General features: G+C 41.8%; 1 protein-coding gene across 1 annotated transcript in view; it reads right to left on the bottom strand.

The window, feature by feature from the left end:
- tmem145 (transmembrane protein 145) overlaps window positions 1–24884 on the bottom strand; it is a 41119-nt gene extending 16235 nt beyond the window's left edge. The window contains exons 1-5 of the mRNA XM_070443783.1: window positions 24700–24884; window positions 17227–17255; window positions 6349–6423; window positions 5712–5789; window positions 1696–1782 (exon numbers count right to left, since the gene is read on the bottom strand). Of these exons, the coding sequence (XP_070299884.1) occupies window positions 1696–1782; window positions 5712–5789; window positions 6349–6423; window positions 17227–17255; window positions 24700–24775 (345 nt within the window). The 5' untranslated portion in view covers window positions 24776–24884. The remainder of the gene's footprint in view (window positions 1–1695; window positions 1783–5711; window positions 5790–6348; window positions 6424–17226; window positions 17256–24699) is intronic.
- Between the last annotated feature and the right edge of the window lie 621 nt (window positions 24885–25505).

The raw sequence follows: 25505 nt of genomic DNA, 5'->3' as shown, positions 1-25505 counted from the left end.
AATTTAAAATGGTTTTCTCACCCATCTACACACAATACCCCATATGGACAAAGTGAAAACATGTTTAGACATTTTTGCTAATTTATTGAAAATGAAATACAGAAATATCTCATTTACATACGTTTTCACACCCCAGTCAATACTTTGTAGATGCACCTTTCGCTGCGATTACCGCTTTAAGTCAGCTTTGCCCATATGGATTTGGGGATTTTCTCCCATTCTTCCTTGCAGATTTTCTAAAGCTCTGTTTAGTTAGATGGGGAGCAGCGGTGAACAGCAACCTTCAAGTCTTTCCAAAGATTTTCAATGGGATTCAAGTCTGGGCTGGGCCACTCAAGGACTTTCACATTCTTGTTCTGAAGCCATTCTAGAGTTACTTTGGTTGTATGTTTGGGGTCATTGTCCTGTTGGAACATAAGTCTTTGCCCCATTTGAAGGTCGTTTGCACGTTTGCAGGTTTTCATCAAGGATTTGCTTGTATTTGGCTCCATTCATTGTTCCCTCTATCCTTACCAGTCTCCCAGTCCCTGCCGCTGAAAAGCATCCCCATGGTATGAGTCTGACACCACCATGCTTCACAGTAGGTGTTAGACGGGTGATGAGCTGTGCCTGGTTTTCTCCAGACATAGCACTTTGCAATCAGGCCAAATAGTAAAAATGTTATCTCAGACTTTTTGTCTCATAGAATCTTTTGCCTTATGATCTCAGTCTTTCATGTGCCTTTTTGTAAAATAGAGGTGTGCTGTCATGTGTCTTTTTCTCAGGAGTGGCTTCCGTCTGGCCACTCTCCCATAAACCCAGATTGGTGAAGTGCTGTAGAACCTTCAAACTCAACTCTGGACCTAAAAGCCAGTTCCAATGCATTTTTTCCTTATTGCCCTTTAATCAGGGACTGATTTAGACCTGGGACACCAAGCGGGTAAAATGAATTATCAGGTAGAACAGAAAACCAGCAGGCCCCGGACCTCGTAGGGAAAGAGTTGAATACCCCTGCTGTAGAGACTGTTGTCCTTCTGGCAGGTTCTCCCATCTCAGCCAAGGAACTCTGGAGTTCTGTCAGAGTGGTCAATGGGTTCTTGGTCACCTCCCTGACCAAGGTCCTTCTTGCCCAGTTGCTCAGTTTGGTTGGACAGCCAGCTCTAGGCAGAGTCTGGGTAGATCCATATTTTTCCCCAATTCCCAATGATTGGAGACCACTGTGCTCTTGGAACCTTTCAACACTAGAAATTGTTTTATACCCTTCCCCAGATATATGCCTCATCACAATTCTCTCTTGGAGCTCTACGGACAGTTCCCTGGACTTCATGGTATAGTTTCTGCTCTGACATGCACTATCAACTGTGGGATCTTATACAGAAAGGTGCATTTCTAAATCATGTCCAAACTATTTTATTGGCCACAGGTGGACTCCAATCAAGTTGTAGCGACATCTCAAGTATGATCAAAGGAAAAGGAATGCACCTGAACTCAGTTTGGAGTGTCATAGAAAAGGGGTGTGATATTTCATTTTCAAAAAATTTATAAAACATGTTTTCACTTTGTCATTATGTGGTATGTATGTATTTTTATATTTAATCAATTTCATTTTGAATTCAGGCTGTAACACAACAAAATGTGGAATAAGTCAATGGGTATGAATACTTTCTGAAGGCACTGTATAAGACAGAGAGCTGTAGAGGTTGTGCATGTTCTTACCACACAGCCAGACCAGGTGTAGCGCGTGGTCAGGTTGATAACCTGGTTATTCTCTGGCCTCAACACTGCCTCCTTCTGGTAGCAGTCCTGCAGTCAAGAAATACGGTCAAGAATAATAAAGAAACGGTGTCATACACACATCACATTATGCACAGGTACTCGACGAACTAACCACTAACAGGTACTGGACGAACTAACCACTAACAGGTACTGGACGAACTAACCATAGAAATAGAATGAATAGAAAGGGAATCGCCATTCGAGTCAATGATGGCATAATCAGTGGACTGGCAGCCATTTTGAGTGCACTCATAGTCCCAGTTGGTATTAGATAGAACGTCGCAAGAAGAAAAGGACTCCTGTGGGTCTTGCGGGTCCCGCGGGATTCCAGCAGGACTCAAAGTGATGTTCAAGAGTCAAGTTTGGGACAGGATGCAACAGGAGTGACAGTCCACAAGAACGGGCAGTACAGGAATAGTTTTAAACAGATTTTTTGGGGGGGAGGATTAGGCTCACTCTCACTCCTTGCTCCAGTTGTAGCCAGTCACTACTTTACCTCAGTTGCCAACGTATGTCAGGTAATGATGAAGCCTTCAAGAGAGGAATTGTAACATCTCGTTGCAGCCAAGGATCCATCACTAACAGTAAAGGCCTTTTAAAGGAAAGAGCAATGTTTTAGCTAAATTTGATATATACACTACCGTTCAAAGGTTTGTGGTCACTTAGAAATGTCCTTGTTTTCCATGAAAACATACATGAAATGAGTTTCAAAATGAATAGCAAATATAGTCAAGACATAGACAAGGTTATAAATAATGATTTTTAATTGAAATAATAATTGTGTCTTTCAAACATTGCTTTTGTCAAAGAATCCTCCATTTGCTGAAATTACAGCCTTGCAGACCTTTGGCATTCTAGCTGTCAATTTGTTGAGGTAATCTGAAGAGATTTCACCCCATGCTTCCTGAAGCACCTCCCACAAGTTGGATTGGCTTGATGGGCACTTCATACCTACCATACGGTCAAGCAGCTCCCACAACAGCTCAATAGGGTTGAAATCCGGTGACTGTGCTGGCCACTCCATTATAGACAGAATACCATCTGACTGCTTCTTCCCTAAATAGTTCTTGCATAGTTTGGAACTGTGCTTTGGGTCATTGTCCTGTTGAAGGAGGAAATTGGCTCCAATTAAGCACCGTCCACAGGATATGGCATGGCGTTGCAAAATGGAATGATAGCCTTCCTTCTTCAAGATCCCTTTACCCTGTAAAAATCTCCCACTTTACCACCACCAAAGCACCCCCAGACCATCACATTGCCTCCACCATGCTTGACAGATGGCGTCAAGCACTCCTCCAGCATCTTGAAATTTTTTCTGCGTCTCACGAATGTTTTTCTTTGTGATCCAAACACCTCAAACTTAGATTCGTCTGTCCATAACACCTTTTTCCAATCTTCCTCTGTCCAGTGTCTGTGTTCTTTAGTCCATCTTAATCTTTTATTTTTATTGGCCAATCTGAGATATGGCTTTTTTTGCAACTCTGCCTAGAAGGCCAGCATCCCGGAGTCGGCTCTTCACTGTTGACGTTGAGACTGGTGTTTTGTGGGTACTATTTAATGAAGCTGTCAGTTGAGGACTTGTGAGGCGTCTGTTTCTCAAACTAGACACTCTAATGTACTTGTTCTCTTGCTCAGTTGTGCACCAGGGCCTCCCACTCCTCTTTCTATTCTGGTTAGAGACAGTTTGCGCTGTTCTGTGAAGGGAGTAGTACAGAGCGTTGTACGAGATCTTCAGTTTCTTGGCAATTTCTCGCATAGAATAGCCTTCATTTCTCAGAACAAGAATAGACTGATGAGTTTCAGAAGAAAGTTATTTGTTTCTGGCCATTTTGAGGCTGTAATCGAACCCACAAATGCTGATGCTCCAGATACTCAACTAGTCTAAAGAACGCCAGTTTTATTGCTTCTTTAATCAGGACAACAGTTTTCAGCTGTGCTAACATAATTGCAAAAGGGTTTTCTAATAATCAATTAGCCTTTTAAAATGATAAACTTGGATTAGCTAACACAACGTGTCATTTGAACACGGGAGGGATGGTTACTGATAATGGGCCTCTGTACGCCTATGTAGATATTCCATTAAAAATCTGCCGTTTACAGATACAATAGCCATTTACAACATTGACAATGTCTACACTGTATTTCTGATCAATGTAATGTTATTTTAATGGACAAAAGGACATTTCTAAGTGATCCCAAACTTTTGAACGGTAGTGTATATTGAACTATAATATAAACACGACATGTAAAGTGTTGGCCCCATGTCTCACGAGCTGAAATATAAGATCCTAAAAATTTTCCATATGTACAAAAATCTTATTTCTCAAATTTTGTGCACAGATTTGTTTACATCCTTGTTAGGGAGCCTTTCACCTTTGCCAAGACAATAGATCCAACTGACATGTGTGGCATATCAAGAAGCTGACTAAACAGCATGATAATTACACAGATGAACCTTGTGCTGGGGACAATAAAAGGCCACAACACAATGCCAGAGATGTCTCAAGTTTTGAGGGAGTGTGCAATTGGCAGGCTGAGTGCAGGAATGTCCACCAGAGCTGTTGTCAGAGAATTTAATGTTAATTTCTCTACCATAAGCCACCTCCAATGTCGTTTTAGAGAATTTGGCAGTACGTCCAACCGGCCTCACAAACGCAGACCACGTGTAACCACGCCAGCCCAGGACCTCCACATCCAACTTCTTCACCTGTGGGATCGTCTGAGACCAGCCACCCAGACTGCTGATGAAACTGAAGGGTATTTCTGTCTGTAATAAAGCCCTTTTGTGGGGAAAAACTAATTCTGATTGGCTGGGCCTGGCTCCCCAGTGAGTGGGTCTGGCTTCCAAGTGGGTGGGTCTATGCCCTCCCAGGTCCACCAATGGGTGCACCGCTGCCCAGTCATGTGAAATCTATACATTAGGGCCGAATAGCCTGAAGCCACAGGACTCTTTTGAAGGCTCTATTTTTCTACGTGTGAGCATCGCGAGCCGTAGGTTGGGATTTTTGACCTGGTTACATGTGCAGTGAACAACACAGCAGCTTCTTGGAATGTTTTGTTATTTCTGTATAACAAACACAAATATACCATGAAGTTGGCTCTTTTACAATGGAGGTCAATGGGAACGAATGTTTGTTTCCCCCAATTTGTGGGTGTGGTTGAGGGGAATTCCTTCATATGATGTGAATATCTGAATATCAACTCGGGTTATGCCAGGAAGTAAAAGCAGGAAGTGTACCCTTCAATCTGTGCTATGATTTGTTGAGTAAACTCAACTGACATTACAAAAAATATTTGTCTGTTTAACATGTAGAAGTTGTTCCGTTTCAGGTTTAGAAGACTGCTAAATGCTAACTCCTGTTCATATAAGCTGGTTGGCATAGTTAGCATACATAAATCGGTGGTGGTAGTCAGTCATTTTTAACTGTAATGCAGTTGGTTGATAACAATGACATAAACATGCATTGGGGTTGACATCCATACAAGCATTACACTCAGATGTACACATATAAACAATAGCCTAAATGTAGGCAAAGTTTGCTGGAGGGCAATGAGGAGACTCAGGATCTTTCGCCCACGGCCCTTTCCCCCACGCGTTTCCATTGGTCGAGTCCATTTGGTCGAGTTCGATTGACCTCTTTACTGCATCTATCAGTTGATAGAACATTCCAAAATACCATGGAAATTATTCCATCACAATACCAGGCAGTGATTGTACCCATGAGTTTACTAGTCAAATTGCCAGGGTTAGAGTGTCCAAGCCCGTTCTATTCATTCTATTTCTATGGAACTAACTCCATATAAAGAAACAGAAATGCCTGTACACACAATGTCGCCCAGAGCACAGAAGGAGCATGGTCAGGTAAAACAGAGCAGGTGGAAACACACACACATATATATACACACAGAAAGACACACACACACGCCAGGCGTGACACAGAGTAGTGGTTTCTCACCTTGTCCGGCTTCTTGTACACAGCTGGCCACTGAGAGCTGTCATCAAAGTAGAGCAATATATTCTGACAGCATCGCGACTAGAGAGGAGAGAGAGAATGGAGGAGGGAAGGAAGTGGAAATGAGGAGGGAGGAAAGGGGAGTGGGAAAGGGGGCCTAAGATTAATACAAGACTGCCTCAGTCTGCAGGCCACTAACAGCAACCAGAGGAACACAGAAAGGAGGACAGAAAGGAGGACACAAAAAGAGGAGAAGATAGGATAGGAGAGGATAGAGAGGAGGAGAGGAGAGTAGAGGACAGGAGAGGGTAAATGTATGGAGAATATAACAGGAACAGACAAAGGTAGGTACAATTACCAAAGACAGAAAGAGTGATGAAATCAATTTAGAGGAGAGAGAGGGAGTCAGTGAGGAGAGAGACAAGCAAAATATGGACATAGAGGAATGATGATGAAGGATGACTTGTAAAACAAAGTTTGTCAGACAGAAAATAAGAAAATAATAGGGTACAGGGGGACAATATGAGAGAGAGAGAGAGAGCGAGAGAGACAGACAGGAAAGCCAACAAAAAAAACAATTGATAGAACAAAATAAGAAAAGAGAATGATAGATAGGGGGTCAGTTGTACTATAACCTGACCTTTTGGTAGCGGAACCGGAAGTCCAGACGTCCAAAATCAGTGAGAAAACAGAAGCGAGTGAGGAACAACCAGTCCTGTTTAGAGTGGGGAACCAGAGAGGAGGAGGGAGAGAGGGGCATAGGGTAGAGAATGGGGAGAGAAGAGAGGGAGATGAAGGTGAGATGGGGAAGAGAGCAGGAAAACCTGGCTGTAATATTCAACCAGCATCATACCAAGATATAGTGCTGATGGTATACAGTGCTTCACTGTCCTTCCATAAGGCACTGCAGCAGGGTATCAGTCAATGGGCTGTGCTGCAGATGTAGGCTGACAGACAGACACAGGCTGTATAGAATTGATCATTAATAAACAAAACAGAAAAAAATTGAACTTACAGCTGCACTATATCTCATAGATAGAGAGCAAATCCGTAGGCATATGTCAGAGAGCAAGCCATCTGTAGTTAACAGTTAACACATTCAGCCATACAGTCCCAGTCAAAAGTTTGGACACACCAACTCATTCAAGGGTTTTTCTTTATTTTTTACAATTTTCTACATTGTAGAATAATAGTGAAGACATCAAAACTATGAAAAAACACATATGGAATCATGTAGTAACCAAAAAACGGTTGTACAAATCAAAATATATTTTATATTCTTTAAAGTAGCCACCCTTTGCGTTGATGACAGCTTTGCAGACTCTTGGCATTCTCTCAACCAGCTTCATGAAGAATGCTTTTCCAACAGTCTTGAAGGAGTTCCCACATATGCTGAGCACTTGTTACTCATCCCAAACCATCTCAATTGGGTTGAGGTAGGGTGATTATGGAGGCCAGGTCATCTGATGTGGCACTCCATCACTCTCCTTCTTGGTCAATTAGCTCTTACACAGCCTAGAGGTGTGTTGGGTCATTGTCCTGTTGAAAAACAAATAATAGTCCCACTAAGGGCAAACCAGATGGGATGGCGTATCGCTGCAGAATGCTATGGTAGGCATGCTGGTGAAGTGTGCCTTGAATTATAAATAAATCACTGACAGTGTCACCAACAAAGCATCCCCACACCATCACACCTCCTCCTCCATGCTTCACGGTGGGAACCACACATGCGGAGATCATACGTTCACCTACTTTGCATCTCACAAAGTCACGGTGGTTGGAACCAAACATCTCAAATTTGGACTCATCAGGCCAATGGGCAGATTTCCACCGGTCTAAAGTCCATTGCTCGTGTTTCTTAGCCCAAGTAAGTCTCTTATTATTATTAGTGTCCTTTAGTAGTGGTTTCTTTGCAGCAATTCGACCATGAAGGCCTGATTCACGTACTTTCCTCTGAACAGTTGATGTTCAGATGTGTCTGTTACTTGAACTCTGAAGCATTTATTTGGGTTCCAATCTGAGGTGCAGTTAACTCTAATGAACTTGTTCTCTGCAGCAGAGGTAACTCTGGGTCTTCCTTTCCTGTGGAGGTCCTCATGAGAGACAGTTTCATCATAGAGCTTGATGGTTTTTGCGACTACACTTGAAGAAACCTTCAAATTTCTTGAAATTGACTGACCATGTCTTAAAAGTAATAATGATAGCCCTCTTTGCTTATTTGAGCTGTTCTTGCCATAATATTGACTTGGTCTTTTACCAAATAGGGCTATCTTCTGTATACCACCCCTACCTTGTCACAACACAACTGATTGGCTCAAACACATTAAGAATGAAAGAAATTCCGCAAATGAACTTTTAACAAGGCACACCTGTGAATTGAAATGCATTCCATGTGACTACCTCATGAAGCTGGTTGAGAGAATGCCAAGAGTGTGAAAAAGCTGTCATCAAGGCAAAGAGTGGCTACTTTGAAGAATCTCAAATGTAAAATATATTTTGTGTTATTTCATAGTTTTGATGTCTTCACTATTATTCTGCAATGTAAAAAACCGTAAAAATAAAGAACAACCCTTGAATGAGTTGGTGTGTCCAAACTTTTGACTGGTACTGTATATCAAGAGGTCTAACTTCCAGACCTGCTGAAGCATACAGTACTACATACTGCACTTCAATGTATTTTATTGTCCTAGATTGTATTGTCCTAGGCTAAAGGTGTATCCATGACTACGGAGCAGTCACAAAAGAGCAGAGGTGGTGGGGCTGGAGGACTGGGGTATATCATATGACTGCCCAAGGACTGTGAAAGACCCCCTTGTTAGGCTCAGACACACACACCAAACCTCCATTTCCCCCATTATTGTCATAGCAACTGCCACATGCTGCCTGAGTTTGCAGCTGCCATAGAAACATGAAAAGTCACCGCACTCACTTCAGAATAGACACACTCCTTTTCTACTTCCCTTCTCTCTTTCACAACACACACACCCACACACACACACACACACCACACACACACACACAACACACACACACACACACAACCACACCCACTCACACAACACACACACACACACACACACACACACACACCACACACACACACACCACACACACAACCACCGTAAATGAATCTGTTTTCTGTGTTGGCACGGACAAATTAATCTAATTTTAGACCCTCCCTTAACGTCTTTTCATTGTATTGACATCTCTCTCCGCTCTAGCTGTCTTTCTGTATCTATGACTTCTTCTCTGATCTGGCTGGGCTGTTTGGGCCTGATGTTTCAGTTGCTGAGCACTTCCGGCCATGCAGTCCTGTTTTACCTGTTACCCAGTAAGGAAATGAGTCTAAAACGTGTTTCTAGTTCTGTTACCCTTTTACCAAATAAGGTAGAAATGGTCATCAAAATTGTTAAAAAAGTCCCAAAAAATGATATTCCCTTAAATGCAACAGTTGAACCAATGGATGAAGATACTCCAAACTTTTTAAATCTTTATAATCCATCAGATTTGAACTTTAGCACATCATGAATGAGTTCTGGCATTTTGGTGGGAATTCAGCTATTCAATTTATATTGTTTTTCTAAGAATGCACTCATAATAGCTTTTCTTACTCTATCAGGTATTTTTTAATATTATTTTGTGTGTCAAATGAAGACAATTATACTGACATATTTGCATAACATACACCATGTATATTTGCATCTATGAATACATTAACAATCAGAGAGTAACAGGGCTGCAACCATCAAAAACTTGCTCTGTCTACACTACCGCAGTCCCTTCTCTGTCTACACTACCTGCAGTCACCTGCTCTGTCCACCCACTGCAGTCACCTCTCTGTCACACTACTGCAGTCACCTCTCTGTCCACTACCTGCAGTCACCTTCTTGTCTACACTACCTCAGTCCTTCTCTGTCACCTACCTGCGTCACTGCTCTGGTCTACACTACCTGCAGTCACCTTCTCTGTCTACACTACCTGCAGTCACCTCTCTGTCTACACTACCTGCAGTCACCTGCTCTGTCCACCCTAACCTGAGTCACCTGCTCTGTTCTACACTACTGCAGTCCCTTCTCTGTCTACACTACCTGCAGTCACCTGCTCTGTCCACCCTACCTGCAGTCACCTGCTCTGTCTACCCTACCTGCAGTCACCTGCTCTGTCTCACTACCTGCAGTCACCTGCTCTGTCACCCTACCTGCAGTCACCTGCTCTGTCTACACTACCTGCAGTCACCTGCTCTGTCTACACTACCTGCAGTCACCTTCTCTGTCTACACTACCTGCAGTCACCCTTCTCTGTCTACACTACCTGCAGTCCCTGCTCTGTCCACCCTACCTTGCAGTCACCTTGCTCTGTCTACACTACTGCAGTCACCTTCTCTGTCTACACTACTGCAGCACCTGCCTCTGTCCAACCTACCTGCAGTCACCTGCTCTGTCTACCTACCTGCAGTCACCTGCTCTGTCTAGCTACCTTCGGCATGTCACCTCTGCTCTGTCTAACACTACCTGCAGTCACTCATGCTCTGTCTACCCTACCTGCAGTCACCTGCTCTGTCTACACCTACCTGCAGTCACCTGCTGCCTGTCCACTTACCTGCAGTTCACCTGCTCTGTCTACCCTACCTGCAGTCACCTCTTCTGTCTACCCTACCTGCAGTCACCTTCTTGTCTACACTACCTGCAGTCACCTGCTCTGTCCACCCTACCTGCAGGCACCTGCTCTGTCTACCCTACCTGCAGTCACCTGCTCTGTCTACTGCTACCTGAGTCACCTGCTCTGTTACCTACTGCAGTCACCTGCTCTGTCTACCCTACCTGCAGTCACCTGCTCTGTCCACCCTACCTGTCCTGTCCTCCCTACCTGCAGTTACCTGTGCTGTCTAGACAGCCTCATGATTACTGTTGTTGTCACGTTGCTTAACTAAAAAACAATGCTAATAGCAGGATATCCTCAGATTCAAAAGTCCAACACATGGTGTAAAAATAAATGTACCCCCCTCCCCAATGATACAAATATTTTCATGCCCCTTCCTTGTACTGTAAAATAAATTGCATCCCCCAAAAAACATTTACTCTAAATAATGTTTACGCCCACAAATAACAATAACTGTAACGACCCTGTGTTTATAAACGTGGATAACGACTTTGCCACATCAGCATTCTTTGTGGCACAGTCGAAGCCAGGCAGGGCTATGGGCCAGAAGGTTGAGGGTTCGCTGACCACCACAGACGAGCTCACTCTCCCTGGCTGTTTCATTACACTACGATCAGAGCTGGCTGCAGACAATGATCAGCTAGGGGGGAAATCTGATTTTCAAAATTTGAATGCCATATTTACAATACTATAAAATATATGCAATTAATTTTCCACCAACAGGTTTCTGTGCCAATGCACCACACAACCAATAAATAAAGTATACCGACGTTGGGCACTTCAATATCATGGTTTGCGTTTTCAATACCACAATACATACAGTTGAAGTCAGAAGTTTACATACACCTTAGCCAAATACATTTAAACTCAGTTTTTCACAATTCCTGACATTTAATCCTAGTAAAAATTCCTGTCTTAGGATCACCACTTTATTTTAAGAATGTGAAAAGTCATAATAATAGTAGAGAGAATGATTTATTTCAGTTGTATTTCTTTCATCATATTCCCAGTGGGTCAGAAGTGTACATACACTCAATTAGTATTTGGTAGCATTGCCTTTAAATTGTTTAACTTGGGTCAAACGTTTTGGGTAGCCTTCCACAAGCTTCTCACAACAAGTTGGGTGAATTTTGGCCCATTCCTCCTGACAAAGCTGGTGTAACTGAGTCAGGTTTGTAGGCCTCCTTGCTAGCACACGCTTTTTCAGTTCTGCCCACAAATTTTCACTAGGGTTGAGGTCAGGGCTTTGTGATGGCCACTCCAATACCTTGACTTTGTTGTGGCAAAATGGCTTAAGGACAACTTTGGAAGTATGCTTGGGGTCATTGTCCATTTGGAAGACCCATCTGCGACCAAGCTTTAACTTCCTGACTGATGCCTTGAGATGTTGCTTCAATATATTCACTTAATTTCCCTTCCTCATGATGCCATCTATTTTGTGAAGTGCAYCAGTCCCTCCTGCAGCAAAGCACCCCCACAACATGATGCTGCCACCCCTGTGCTTCATGATTGGGATGGTGTTCTTTGGCTTGCAAGCGTTCCCCTTTTTCTTCCTTACATAACAATGGTTATTACGGCCAAACAGTTCTATATTTGTTTCATCAGACCAGAGGACATTTCTCCAAAAAGTACGATCTTTGTCCCCATGTGCAGTTGCAAACCGTAGTCTGAGTTTTTTATGGTGGTTTGGGAGCAGTGGCTTCTTCCTTGCTGAACGGCCTTTCAGGTTATGTCAATACAGGGGCGAAAATCTGAGATCAACCTTGGAGGGGACAATTACATTACATTTTCTCAAGAGCAATTCCTGAGGGGGACACCAAAAGTAGTGCTGTAACACATAGCATACGTTGTTAAATGTATATTGAGGAACCATAATTCCTACAACTGGATAATTGATAGGTACAGTAGTTAACTGAAGGGTTTTCCCAACTTGTTCAAATGTTTAAATCATTATAATTCTACTACTAATAATAGTTATAGCAGTGCTCCTTACCAGTCCAGTATGTATGCAGGTATTCGTACTTACAACCAGCAATATCAAGAAAGGTCAGTAGTACAATGACTGTTACACGTATGGGTGTATTTTCATAAATACAATGAACATGGTGTGATCACATCTATAGGAATCCCATTGAGAACCATCACAAAGTTGGTCCGTATTGAATTGACCTTTTAATTTGACTTTTTCTGATACATTTATATAGTCATTAAATATGTGCACCTGGCCTGAGTTTACAATATCTTTGAAAGAACAAAAAGCTTAAAATAAGTACAGTTCTAAAAGCAAAATAACTACTTCAATGAAAAACCCAAATAAATCAAACAAAATATCCTTCAGTCAGTGTCTCAACTCTTCAAACAGCAGCTATGGACAAGTATGTCGCACAAAGTATGCAATTTTAAATAAAATAACATGAAATAAATCATTTGTAAGTGTACTGAAAACTACTAAACAAAAGAACAACTATCAATTACACCATGGTTCTCAAACAGGGGTCCATGGACTAATTGCAAGGGGTCCGTGAAATAAAAAAGTGTAATGAATGTAGTCAGTACCACAAGGTTTCCAGTAAGTTTACATATAATATAGAGGGGTGGAGGTCCCTGAGGGCCGCTCAAAACCTTGCCTGCCTTGCCTCAAAATATGCAGGGTTCCAGTACCCCAAAAAGGTTGAGAACCACTGCTATACACACTACCGAACAAAAGAACCGAGCATATGTTTGCGGGTTTCCTCAACAACACATCAGTTGGCACTTTCGCAATGGCCCTCGCCTGTTGTCTCCGACACCCTGTATAGCCAATAAACTCCTTGTGAGGACATGGTCATGGTCAACATAACGCAGGACAGACATTTCTCCTGTTCAGCACCAGAGACATCTTGAGTACCATCAACAATTAATAAAATTGTACAATCGGAAGAGACCAATCTCAGCTGCAATGCCTCGATGACTATTGGCATGATGTTCAGAGAATTTCATTCTGTGCTTTGGCGCTGGTGTACATTGTGGTACGCTCTGTTAACCACTTCAGTAAAATGGGATCATCCTCTTCTGCCTAAGTTTCCAAAAATCTGGTATAAATTCCCACTTCATCCGTGTGGCCTCTAAAGGCTTGTCCCTGTCTTACTACAGCCGCACCGAACTAACAATTTTCATCAAGCAATGCCTTGCGTCCTCCTGCTGTTTACCCCACGCGCTGACAAACTGGACACTGATTGGAATTAGCTGGTGTGCTGTTACAATTACAAAGTGGCGTGGGGTTTGGCGAATTTGATGTGCTGTGAATTTTTCAATGCTTTTCTCCAGTCCTAAATCCTGCACTAATGAAGGCAGCATCAGCTCTTTGGCCAAAAGATGGCTGGCTGAAAACCCTTGGCTACAGTGAAAACAACAACACTCCTTTTATTGATAGTTGATATAATGTAGCCAGGGGAAATCGCGAAACGAATCTCTCTTGAAACGTCAACACTCTGTTGGCAAGAGTTTGCGGTTCTATAAATTGTGGGTGTGGCTGATATGTTTTGTGCCATACCTGTGGTAACTGGACAATGCTGTGCCACTGTCCCCGTATACTGGTGCTGCTGGCAACAAGGGTGACACTTGGTCCTGCCGTGGCTGTGACACTGTCCTCTGAAGTCTCTCTCCCTGGCTCTTTCCCTTTCACTACCCTAACTGACTCAGTCTGTCTCCTAGAAAATAAATAAGGTGTTTGCCGTACTCCTAACTACCGGTACCCAAAACTACACAATTAATCACAACAGCAATACCATTGCCGTAAACAAATCTTAGTTTAGTCACCAGTTTAAGTTGAGAGTGGGGTATCCATGGGCATTTTCCAATTATGTCCCTATTTTACAAGTCAAAAAATTTTAGAACCTTCATAATGTTGCCAAACAAAGACTCAACAAACTTACCTGAGACTCCCGTCTGCCAGTCTGTCCCTGCATATCTGTCCCCAGCTCTGCTGTCTGTGTGCCATCTGTTGCCTGCTCTGCCTAATGACATCATTGTGAAACATTTCCAATAGCATTTCACTTCTTTCTATGAACATTTTATCAACTAGTCTTTGAGATATAGGATTACTAGAGTTCTTACTATGCGTTTTGGTGTACTGACAAATACTCTGATGTCCGTCTTCCTCTAAATGTCTGCCATTTTTCTACCTGGCTGGCTGGCTGCCTAGCTGCACACACACACATTTACACAACACATGCTGAAACCTTTTGTAATTTAAATAGTTTGTTTCATATTGCTGGCTTCCAACAATAGCTGAAAATTGTAAAGCTAGCGAGCACCAATCCGTGTCTGTGTGTTTGCTATAATCTTGCTACCTGGTTAAATAAAGTTAAATAAAATAAAATAAAAAAAGTTCACTAGCGACAATTTATCTTTTGCAACGAGACCAGATATATTATTTTAAGACAATGGTAGAAGAGAGTGTAGTTCTGTTCGTTCAGTTTGGACTTCAGTTTACGCTAACCTTATCACAGGGACGTCGAAGCACTACAGCTGCATGCTGATCTTGGAATAAACTGATGATAGCAAAGATTCCATCTTTGGACGACGCCACATAAATGGAATAGGTAATAGCTAGCTTGAAGTGAATGTTTGCTTAGTTTGCGCGCTAGCTCTGGCAAATTCAGCTAGTGTGTGAACCCTGCCAACATAAAAATAAATAAATAAACATTGCTATGGACCTGCTATGGATTGACTGGATTAACCTCACGTCAGTTACGTACTTGTCCCTCGACAGTAGTTACGAACCCTCTATTACCTTGCCAGCTAAAAACTGGCAGTGGATCAAACCATTGTGAGGCAAAGGGCGGGGGGGTCGCAATCTTTTGAAAACTTAAACGCGCTATTTAAGTGTCTATAATCAGCACAAGTGCTTTCATTGCGTATTATTAATATTATTGAAATTACATAGTTATGTTTACAGTGAATATATGTGGGGGGACAAATCATATTTTTCCCAAGATGGGGGGGTCGTGTCCCCCCCTTCCCCCTGGGATTTCCGCCTATGTGTCAATATAGGACTCTTTTACTGTGATATAGATATTTGTACCTGTTTCTCCCAGCATCTTCACAAGGTCCTTTGCTGTTATTCTGGGACTGATTTGCACTTTTCGCACCAAAAGCACGTTCATCTCTAGAGACAGAAGTGTCTCCTTCCTGAGCGGTATGATGGCTAAGTGGTCCCATGGTGTTTATACTTGCGTACTATTGTTTGTACAGATGAACGTGGTACCTTCAGGCATTTGGAAATGGCTCCCAAGGATAAACCAGACTTGTGGAGGTCTACAATTTTTTTTCTGAGGTCTTGGCTGATTTCTTTTGATTTTCCCATGATGTCAAGCAAAGAGGCACTGAGTTTGAAGGTAGGCCTTGAAATACATCCACAGGTACACCTCCAATTAACTCAAATAATGTCAATTATCCACAGGTACACCTCCAATTAACTCAAATAATATAAATTATCCTAACAGAAGCTTCTAAAGCCATGACATCATTTTCTGGAATTTCCCAAGCTGTTTAAAGGCAGTCACCTTAGTGTATGTCAACTTCTGACCCACTGGAATTGTGATACAGTGAATTATAAGTGAAATAATCTGTCTGTAAACATTTGTTGGAAAAATGACTTGTGTCGTGCACAAAGTAGTTGTCCTAACCGACTTGACAAAACTATAGTTTGTTAACAAGAATTTGTGGAGTGGTTGAAAAACGAGTTTTAATGATTCCAACCTAAGTGTATGTAAACTTCCGACTTCAACTGTAGATTATGTCAATCTCGACAAACAGAAAATGCATCCCTCCTTACCTTGTAGGCTTACCTAGGATCGAAGGTTTGGCTTGACAATCAAACTTTTTTGTGTTTTGCAACAGATGTCTCTTGATTGGATTGATTAATTGATTTTATTTGTCAGTAATTTTTATATATATAAACACACACACACATACACACAGTACCCACGTCAATTCAACGTCTGTATTGAAGCGTTAGGTTCTAGGTGAGCGAGGAATAGCGACTCGGTTTGGAGAGGAGGCAGAGAAAGCGAATCACTGGGCCTGCCTGGAATATATGTATCGGTTAGCTGGTAATTGCCGGCTTTTGGCCAATAAAATGTATTGAAAGCCATGAAGGTTCAAACCAGTTCGTAAGTGTTTTGTTAAAACTTCTTATGGCTGGGGGCAGTATTGAGTAGCTTGGATGAATAAGGTGCCCAGAGTAAACTGCCTGCTACTCAGTCCCAGAAGCTAAGATATGCATATTATTAGTAGATTTGGATAGAAAACACTCTGAAGTCTGTGAGTATAACAGAACTCATTTGGCAGGCAAAAACCTGAGAAAAATCCAACCAGGAAGTAGGAAATCTGAGGTTTGTAGGTTTGCCTATCCAATATACAGTGTCTATGGGGTCATATTGCACTTCCTAGGGCTTCCACTAGATGTCAAAAGTCTTTAGAACCTTGTTTGATGCTTCTACTGTGAATGGTGAGGGAATGAGAGCTGATTGAGTCATGGGTCTGGCAGAGTGCCACGGGTTAGTTAGCTGCGTTCCATCGCATTTCTACAGACAAAGGAATTCTCCGGTTGAAACATTATTGAAGATTTATGTTAAAAACATCCTAAAGATTGATTCTATACATTGTTTGACATGTTTCTACGAACTGTAATGGAACTGTTTGACTTTTCATCTGGCCTGCACATCATCAATTTGGATTTTGGAACTAAACACGCGAACAAAAAGGAGGTATTTGGACATAAATGATGGACGTTGTCGAACAAAACAAACATTTATTGTGGAACTGGGATTCCTGGGAGTGCATTCAAGTGAATATTTATAATACTATTTCTGACTTCTGTTGACTCCACAACATGGCGGATATCTGTATGGCTTGTTTGGGCTCTGAGCGATGTACTCAGATCATAGCATGGTGTGCTTTTTCCGTAAAGTTTTTTTGAAATCTGACACAGCGGTTGCATTAAGGTGAAGTTTATCTAAAGTTCCATGTATAATACTGTATAATACTGTATCTTTTATCAATGTTTATTATGAGTATTTCTGTAAATTGATGTGGTTCTCTGCAAAATCACCGGATGTTTTGGAGGCAAAACATTACTGAACATAACGCGCCAATGTAAACTAAGATTTTTGGATATAAATATGAACTTTATCGAACAAAACATACATGTATTGTGTAACATGAAGTCATATGAGTGTCATCTGATGAAGATCATCAAAGGTTAGTGATTCATTTTATCTCTATTTCTGCTTTTTGTGACTCCTCTCTTTGGCTGGAAAAATGGTTGTGTTTTTCTGTGACTAGGTACTGACCTAACCTAATCTTTTGGTGTGCTTTCTTCGTAAAGCCTTTTTGAAATCGGACACTGTGGTGGGATTAACAACAAGTTTATCTTTAAAATGGTGTATATTCTTATAATATAATGATTATCTTTATTAAAAAAATATTAGGATAAAAAACTAACGAAGTAGCCTCCCTCTGTACGCCTATATCTCTATAGCAGACGCAGTAGGCTAGCCCATCTGACAAGGATAATTAATTGCATTCTGGTATCTTGTTTCATGTTTTGTTTGGACCCCAGGAAGAATAGCTGCTGCTTTTGCAACAGCTAATGGGGATCCTAATAATATGCCAAATACCAAATAGCATGCCGCCGGCATATCGCTCTCTCTCTCTCTCTGGGGCTAGGCCTAAGCTTCTCTTTCTTTATATACATTTGTTAATATTAATATTGTATGGTGAACGCCTAAGCCTATAGGCCTAAGCATGCAACGACCTGATGCATTTTGACCTGATGCATCTGAACCGTGAGGTGGACAATTATTATTTTAGGAAAGTAAAAACCAATAAAACAATAGGCTATAAAGCTTTGTAATGCTACACATCTATACACAAGGAAAAAACATTTAGTAATTAATTATAGGCTGTTTTGAAGGACACGTAAATGTGGCTAATTTGGCCAATATCCCTTGTTTATTGAGGCCGCTGGTTGCGTGGGTGATGCCCTCATGGGTTAAGCACCCAATGCATATGGATTTCTCAAATGTCCAATCAATTAAAATCTGGTCCATTTCCAAGGCATTCCTAGTCGATCACCAAACATTTATGTAAAAAACCCAACGATAAGCCTTGCATTCCTATTTTTTGAATTGGTCTCGCTCTGTTGGCGGTAGTTGCACCCGATTCAGCTGCCCTGCTCACCGGGTAGGCGACGTGTTCACATTTTTTACCATTTTATATGTCTGAAGGTACAAAGTCTGCCTTCCCGGCGGGCCCGGGGGAAGCAAATCAAGTGCACTGTAGGCCTACAATTGGCCAATGGGATGGCTCAGATGACTGTGTCTGCAGTAACGTAGCAGGCGTAAAAGAAAGCTACAGCAAAGTTGATCATGTGTGATTTATAAACTTTAAAACCATGACCAGAAAGAGACTGTCAATGAATACAGCAAAGAGCTGCTGTTTTGATGAGTGAGTTCATGTTCAAGTTTTTACTCAGCCCTGTCAACACTTTCTATTCAACACTTTTATAAGCCTTAAAATGTGTGTTTTCCCTACTTCCACTCACACTACAACCAGCACTGCAGCTGCAATGAATGAGAAGGAAAATGTATCGATAGGCTTGTGTTGTAATTATTAGTGGCTCGGGTCTTCTTTCTTAGGTCATAGGAGTAACAAAATACATTTGTGCATGAGGCAGAAATAATGCGGTGCAACTCGCGTTTCGCCATCAGCTGGAAGACGTGTGTCCCTTTTGGGTCCGTGTCAGCTGAGGAAAGGGAGAACGGAGAGACGTTGAAAGGCAGATCCTCAGTCTGCTGCCCTCACCCTCTGCTGAGACTGACCATCAGATAGATGCAGGCTCCATCAGCCCAGTAAAAAAAAGCACATTATTAAAATGTATATGTAACAGGTGTAAAATATAATTTATGTATTTCACTGAAAATCCCTCATTTATTTGAATTTATTATTTTAAGGTTATTTTGAAATGTATTACACTACTTTCAAGAGTGAATTATTTTATTGTATTTCTTTTCTAAATTGTGTTAATTATGTGATGCCATCAACGGGAGCCATGTTTTTTACTCCTCAATTTGCTCAGAGCGTGATGAGGAGGGGTAGGTGTTATGTATGCTCCGGTCTTTTGAATGCACATGTTCGCAAATGTACACAAATGCACAAGAAAAGACAAGCAAAAGTTATATCGTCACTGATTTAGTGTTGCATTACTGTTTATATTAATATATATTAATGGGAATGGAAATCATGTTTGAGTGCAACTTCGCAAGGCTAGCCCAGCTACTGTTAGCTGTGTTGCGGGAGAGGGTCTCTTTCAGGTGCAGCATGAGTTTTCTGATGATTTTCTTACGGGCATTCTGCATGGTCTTTTGTCTTTTATCAGGCAAATATACTTGTATGGGAGTCCAGACGGCAGCATTAACTTTTGCTTGTATTTGTACCCATTCCATGCAGGTATGTTGTGAAATGTGACGATTTTGTATTTCATGTTTAATGTGCCTAGTTAGCTGTCGTTTATTTTTGTTACCTGTCCAGTCATTTAAAAAATGGCGTTGTTACTTCATTAGTATGCCTCAGGTATAATGGTACAATAGTACACTCTAAGAAATATCGAGCACTTATTAGCAGATTGTTGGTGTACAACATTTATAAAACGAAATCTAAAGCTTTTGAAAATATGAACATGTACATTTTGTACAATGTATTTTTTTGTTGATGCTTTTACTCCTGAGTTTGCTCAGCCATGATGAGGAGAGGCAAATATACTTGTATGGGAGTCCAGACTGCAGCATTAACTTTCGCCTTGTATTTGTATCCATTCCATGCAGTCATTAAAAGAGAGACAACTGGCAGAATTGTGTCCAGAGCTTTGTCTTCCACCTACACCTCACCAGAACACAATGCAGAAAAGTACTGGTACAGAGCCGGTTACATATTCTCACTCAGCTGTGCCTCACAAGTAATACAACAACTGATTTTATTACCGATGTGATCATATAGCGAGCCTTCCTCAAATGTTGAAATATAATTTTCAAAAACAGCCTGAGAAGAACAACAATGCATTGGCAAGGCAATTCAAGCAAAGCCAATATGCGGTAATACTGTTTTGGGCCTATAGCCTACTGCTCAAATCTCATTACTACACTATTGTTCTAATAGGTTAATGTTGCATAGGCTTACATTTTTTAAGTAGCGTAAAAAAAACTATTTGAACGGTAGATCTCGGCTTGCATTTTGACTCAAATTGATCACTGGTGACCACTGCTATAGCCTATTACAGATCTGGACAAACGATCCTCCTACCACTATTGTCACTTCGGCTCCCGAGTGGAGCAGCGGTCTAAGGCACTGCATCTCAGTGCTAGAGGCGTCATTTCCTCGGTCATAACGTTAACGAGTCAAGTTAACGAGCGAGTTGCAGGATTCAAATTAAAGCAATCACTGCAGCAAGATTTAAGTGACAAGTGGATTTTGCACTCCTCAAACAGGAAATATATGGCTGAAAAAAGATCCTCAGGTGGGCGGGGCATGCGCTTAAGGAACAGTAAGGAAATAGAACCTAGTCTAACAGCAGTGTTTCTGAGCAGGCCAGTCCAATCTAGCCCCAGGCCATGCAGCTCAGTGTAAGCCTAGCTCAGAGGGCACCTGTAGTCCTGCCCTAGGCCCAGTCGGTCTCAGTGGAGAGTAGTAGGGAAACAGGAGCAGTGGAACAGTGGATGGGGTGTCAACCTTAATCCCCCTTAGTCCTCTCATTACCCCACGGCCACTGCATTGTGATGCAGAGACATTGAGCCAGTGTGTGTATGTGAGAGAGAGAGAGAGAGAGAGAGAGAGAGAGAGAGAGAGAGAGAGAGATCCATTTGTACATTGTTTTACACACTGTATATATATAATAAACATTTGTAATGTCTTTATTGTTTTAAACTTCTGTATGTGTAATGTTTACTGTTAATTTGTATTGTTTATTTCACTTTTGTATAATATCTACCTCACTTGCTTTGGCAATGTTAAACATGTTTCCCATGCCAATAAAGCCCTTGAATTGAATTGAATTGAAGAGAGAGAGAGAGAGAGAGAGAGAGAGAGAGAGAGGAGAGAGAGAAGAAGAGAGAGAGAGAGAGAGAGAGAGAAGAGAAGAGAGAGGAGAGAGAGAGAGAGAGAGAGAGAGAGAGAGAGAGAGAGAGAGAGAAGAGAGAGAGAGAGAGAGAGAGAGAGAGAGAAGAGAGAGGAGAGAGAGAGAGAGAAGGAGAGAGAGAGAGAGGTGTGATGTGAGTGTGAGTGTGAGTGTGAGTGTGAGTGTGAGTGGAGTGTGTAGTGATGTGAGTGAGTGAGTGAGTGAGTGAGTGAGTGAGTGAGTGAGTGAGGAGTGAGTGAGTTGAGAAGAGGGTGTCAGAAGGTGTGTGTGCGTTAGACAGCCCATTAATCAAGTGCTAGGCCCGATGCAGTATCCGGTCCACTATAGCGGTCACTAAACTACTCCTCTCTCTCCCTCTCTTGCCACTTCTGTCTGTCCCTTCTTTCCTCAATCTCTCGCTCTCCTTCCTCTTTCCCTCTCTCTCCCTGTCCTGTCCTCTCCGTCTCTACGCCTCCGCTGTCCGCTCCTTTCCTTTTCCCTCTGTCTCTTCCCTCTCTTCCAGAACCGGTTTGCTTGCTAAGCCTCATTAACAATTAATTACAATCAGCTATAGTCCTAGGTCACCCCTGGACCTCTCAATGATTCATTAGTAAGGTTAGACAAACGATGCAACAAACAAACTCACTTGCCTCAACATACTCACTGCCACATTAAATCACAATCGCACACAACATAAATAAACTCACAAAAACCTAACCTAACCTATAATTCTCCCCACCATCACTGAACCTGATCATACCTAAATCCTCCTCCCCATCACTGAACCTGATATACATACCATAATGCACTCCCCACCATCACTGAACCTGATCATACCTATAATCCTCCCCACCATCACTGAACCCTGATCATACCTATAATCCTCCCCACCATCACTGAACCTGATCATCATCTATCAATCCTCCCCATCCATCACTGATACTCTGATCATACTATAATCCTCCCACCATCATTGAACCTGATCATTATCTTATAATCCTCTCCACTAAAAAGTGAGAGAAATAAAAAAAATAAAAAACATATCTTTAGAAATCCTCCCCCTCCTTTGTATCTACTTTCAACTTGACTGCTCTTTATTTCGCCTCAGCTGACTCTATACCTTTTTCAAGTTTCCTAATCTTTTCAGTCGACCTAGTTATTGCTTTCCCACCATCACAGACTGAATCATATATATAGCCTCCTCTTCCCCACATCTACTGAACTGAATCATACCTATAATCCTCCTCCCATCATACTGACTACTATCCTCTCCAATATGAACTGATCCTATATCTATGAGCGATATCGCCTCCACCATCACTGAACCTGAATCATTACCTATACATCTCTCTCCTCACCATCAATGAAACCTGATCATACCTATGATATTCCTCTCCCACCATCACTGAACCTAGATATACCTATAATCTACCTGCCCGACCTTATCACTGAACTGATCATTATAATCTATATTCTCTCCCGACATCACTGACTGATCAATACACTAATGAATATCCGCCAACTATCACTTGAACCTGTATTACTATATCCTCTAGCCTGAATATCCTGGACATCTACCTGACCCTCCCACCATCAACCTGAACTGATCATCACTATAATCCTCCCCACACCATCACTGAAACCTGATCATACCTATAATCTCGCCCCACCATCACGACTGATCATATACATCCTCGCCACCATCACTGAACCTGATCATAACCTTCGCCTGTCTGATTTGATATGTTGTATTTCTATTCTTGTGACTTTTGAGCGGTGGAGGAGTGAGCTGTGTGTGTGTGTGACCTTGGGTGGAGTCCGCCAACAACTGATGTGTTGACAGTCCACTGGACAACACCCCACCACCACCCTATACTAAACATGTCCAGATGGTGTTTTTCAGTCCATTCAGAGCAGTGACATGGTGTTTGAGGGAAGACAAACCTGGTTCAGACTAACACCATTCCACGCATTAAGGATAGAAAAGCGTAATAGAAGTACCTGGCATGAGCTGGAGATCTAATATGGATTATGTTATTATAAGCATTTCTGATATCACACAAAACACTAGTGTATTTAGCTAGTTAACTATATTATAGTTTGTCAATTTTCAATAGCTCTTGATTGGAAGCCACATGATCTGATAAGTAGCCTAAGTGTTTTCTACATATGATACTGATTGCTTTTATTAGACCATTTTTTATAATATACGTACATAAGGGCGCTCCAGCCGTGACGCCTCCATACAATAAGAAAATCATCAAGGATAACCAATAAAGTGTATTTCCATTGTGGTCTTTGAAGAGGGAAGGGGGAAGAGGGAATGAATTATATTGTGTAGGACAGGTGTTAGCCTACTTTATGAGACATGAATGTCATGGGTTAAATATCACACCTGATCATCAAATGTTTAGCGAAGTGGGACCCTAAAAGAGCTGAGATGTGAAGAGTTATGAGAGAGCTCAGTGCACGGATAGGGAATAGTCGCGGCTGGCCACATCTGTCTTGGTGCACATGGAAACATATGAGCACAACATCTAAACGCGGAAACAGATTAAATCAGATAATAGTATCGTTATATATTGATAATAGATTGATATCAGAAGACTATGTTTTATTATTATGGCTAGTGTTAAGTGTTGGAGCATGGCTGATGTGAGATGAGCAGGACAAATAATAAACTATATGCGACGTGAGCGACAATTGACGCACACCTGTAACGGCGGGGTTACCGTTATTATATGCGAATGATGGATGTGAGTTTTTTGGTTACGTGTAGGATATCGCCAACACTTGGCGCTATCACAAAGAAAAATAAATGCTAGATGGATTTGCAAGTCACATTCTCGTAAACATGAACAGTTTGCTTCTACCGTTCGGTGAGAGCCACAAAGCCAAGAAAATGAAATAGAAATATAAATACGCTTGCTCTGACACGCATAGAGATGCGCACAATATAAGGCAGTATGGACAGCTGTGAAACATCTTGGAGAAATTGCTTGGTTTGGAATAAATATGATCATGCAATTTCGGAGCGCGTCACACTCGCAATAGAAATAAAACACGGAGGCTTTAGGCTACATGAGAGGCGCTGACGAGTTCATAATGGTGTCATTGTCACAAGTGATACATTAGGTATCAAACACCTTACCCTCCTTGGTATTGCGATACCTTCACGTTTTCCCCAGAACCGAGCAACGCAGAGAACGCTGGACACCACGGCCAGGCACAAAAGTCTCTCGCAAACCTCCATCTTATCCCAGTATTTCGCTACTCAGTGGTCGTCCCTGACCTCTTTGCCAATCAACTAGAATGCAGGAAACGACAGTATCGGAGAGGGAAGCAGGGAAGACACAGGGCGCGCGTTCTCGTCTTTTGCCGATGCATGTGGCCCAATAATTCAGGTGTGAGCGCGCTTTGGATACGCGCCCCTACTCCTATCAATCCACAGGGCAGAATGCGCGTTCTCGCTCTCAGATTGCGAACATTCAAGAGACATACATCAATCATTCCACATTGAAATTAATTTGTTACCTATTTGATCAAACATTTTCGATGGCTGGGGTTTTCACTCACAATATAGGTCTATTGTTCACTCTTAGCCTAGACCTATGAATTGAACAACTGTAGTAGGCTACACCTTCTAAAATCACTACACAAATTAGCCTATGTAAATCATCACACAAAGGATAGTCTCATGATTTCACATTGTTCAGATAAAAGTTGCATGTAAAGTTTAATGATTGTATTTATGTTTGTTTGTCATTTTGTCTTGTCTTTAATCAGTACAACTACCGGTCCAATAAGTTTTAGAACACCTACTCATTCAAGGTTTTTTTATTTTTTTCTATTTCTACATTCTTAATATAGATGAAGACATCAAACTATGAACATACTGCAGCGATACGCATCATCATCTGGTTTGCGCTTAGTGGACTATCTTTGTTTTTTCGGTTGAAGAGAAGGCAGAGCGTGCAAGCGTC

The sequence above is a fragment of the Salvelinus sp. IW2-2015 genome, linkage group LG6.1, assembly GCF_002910315.2.
Source record: "Salvelinus sp. IW2-2015 linkage group LG6.1, ASM291031v2, whole genome shotgun sequence".
Taxonomy (NCBI): domain Eukaryota; kingdom Metazoa; phylum Chordata; class Actinopteri; order Salmoniformes; family Salmonidae; genus Salvelinus; species Salvelinus sp. IW2-2015.
Note: the sequence above shows the minus strand (reverse complement) of the source record. Positions and strands in the feature narration are given on the sequence as shown.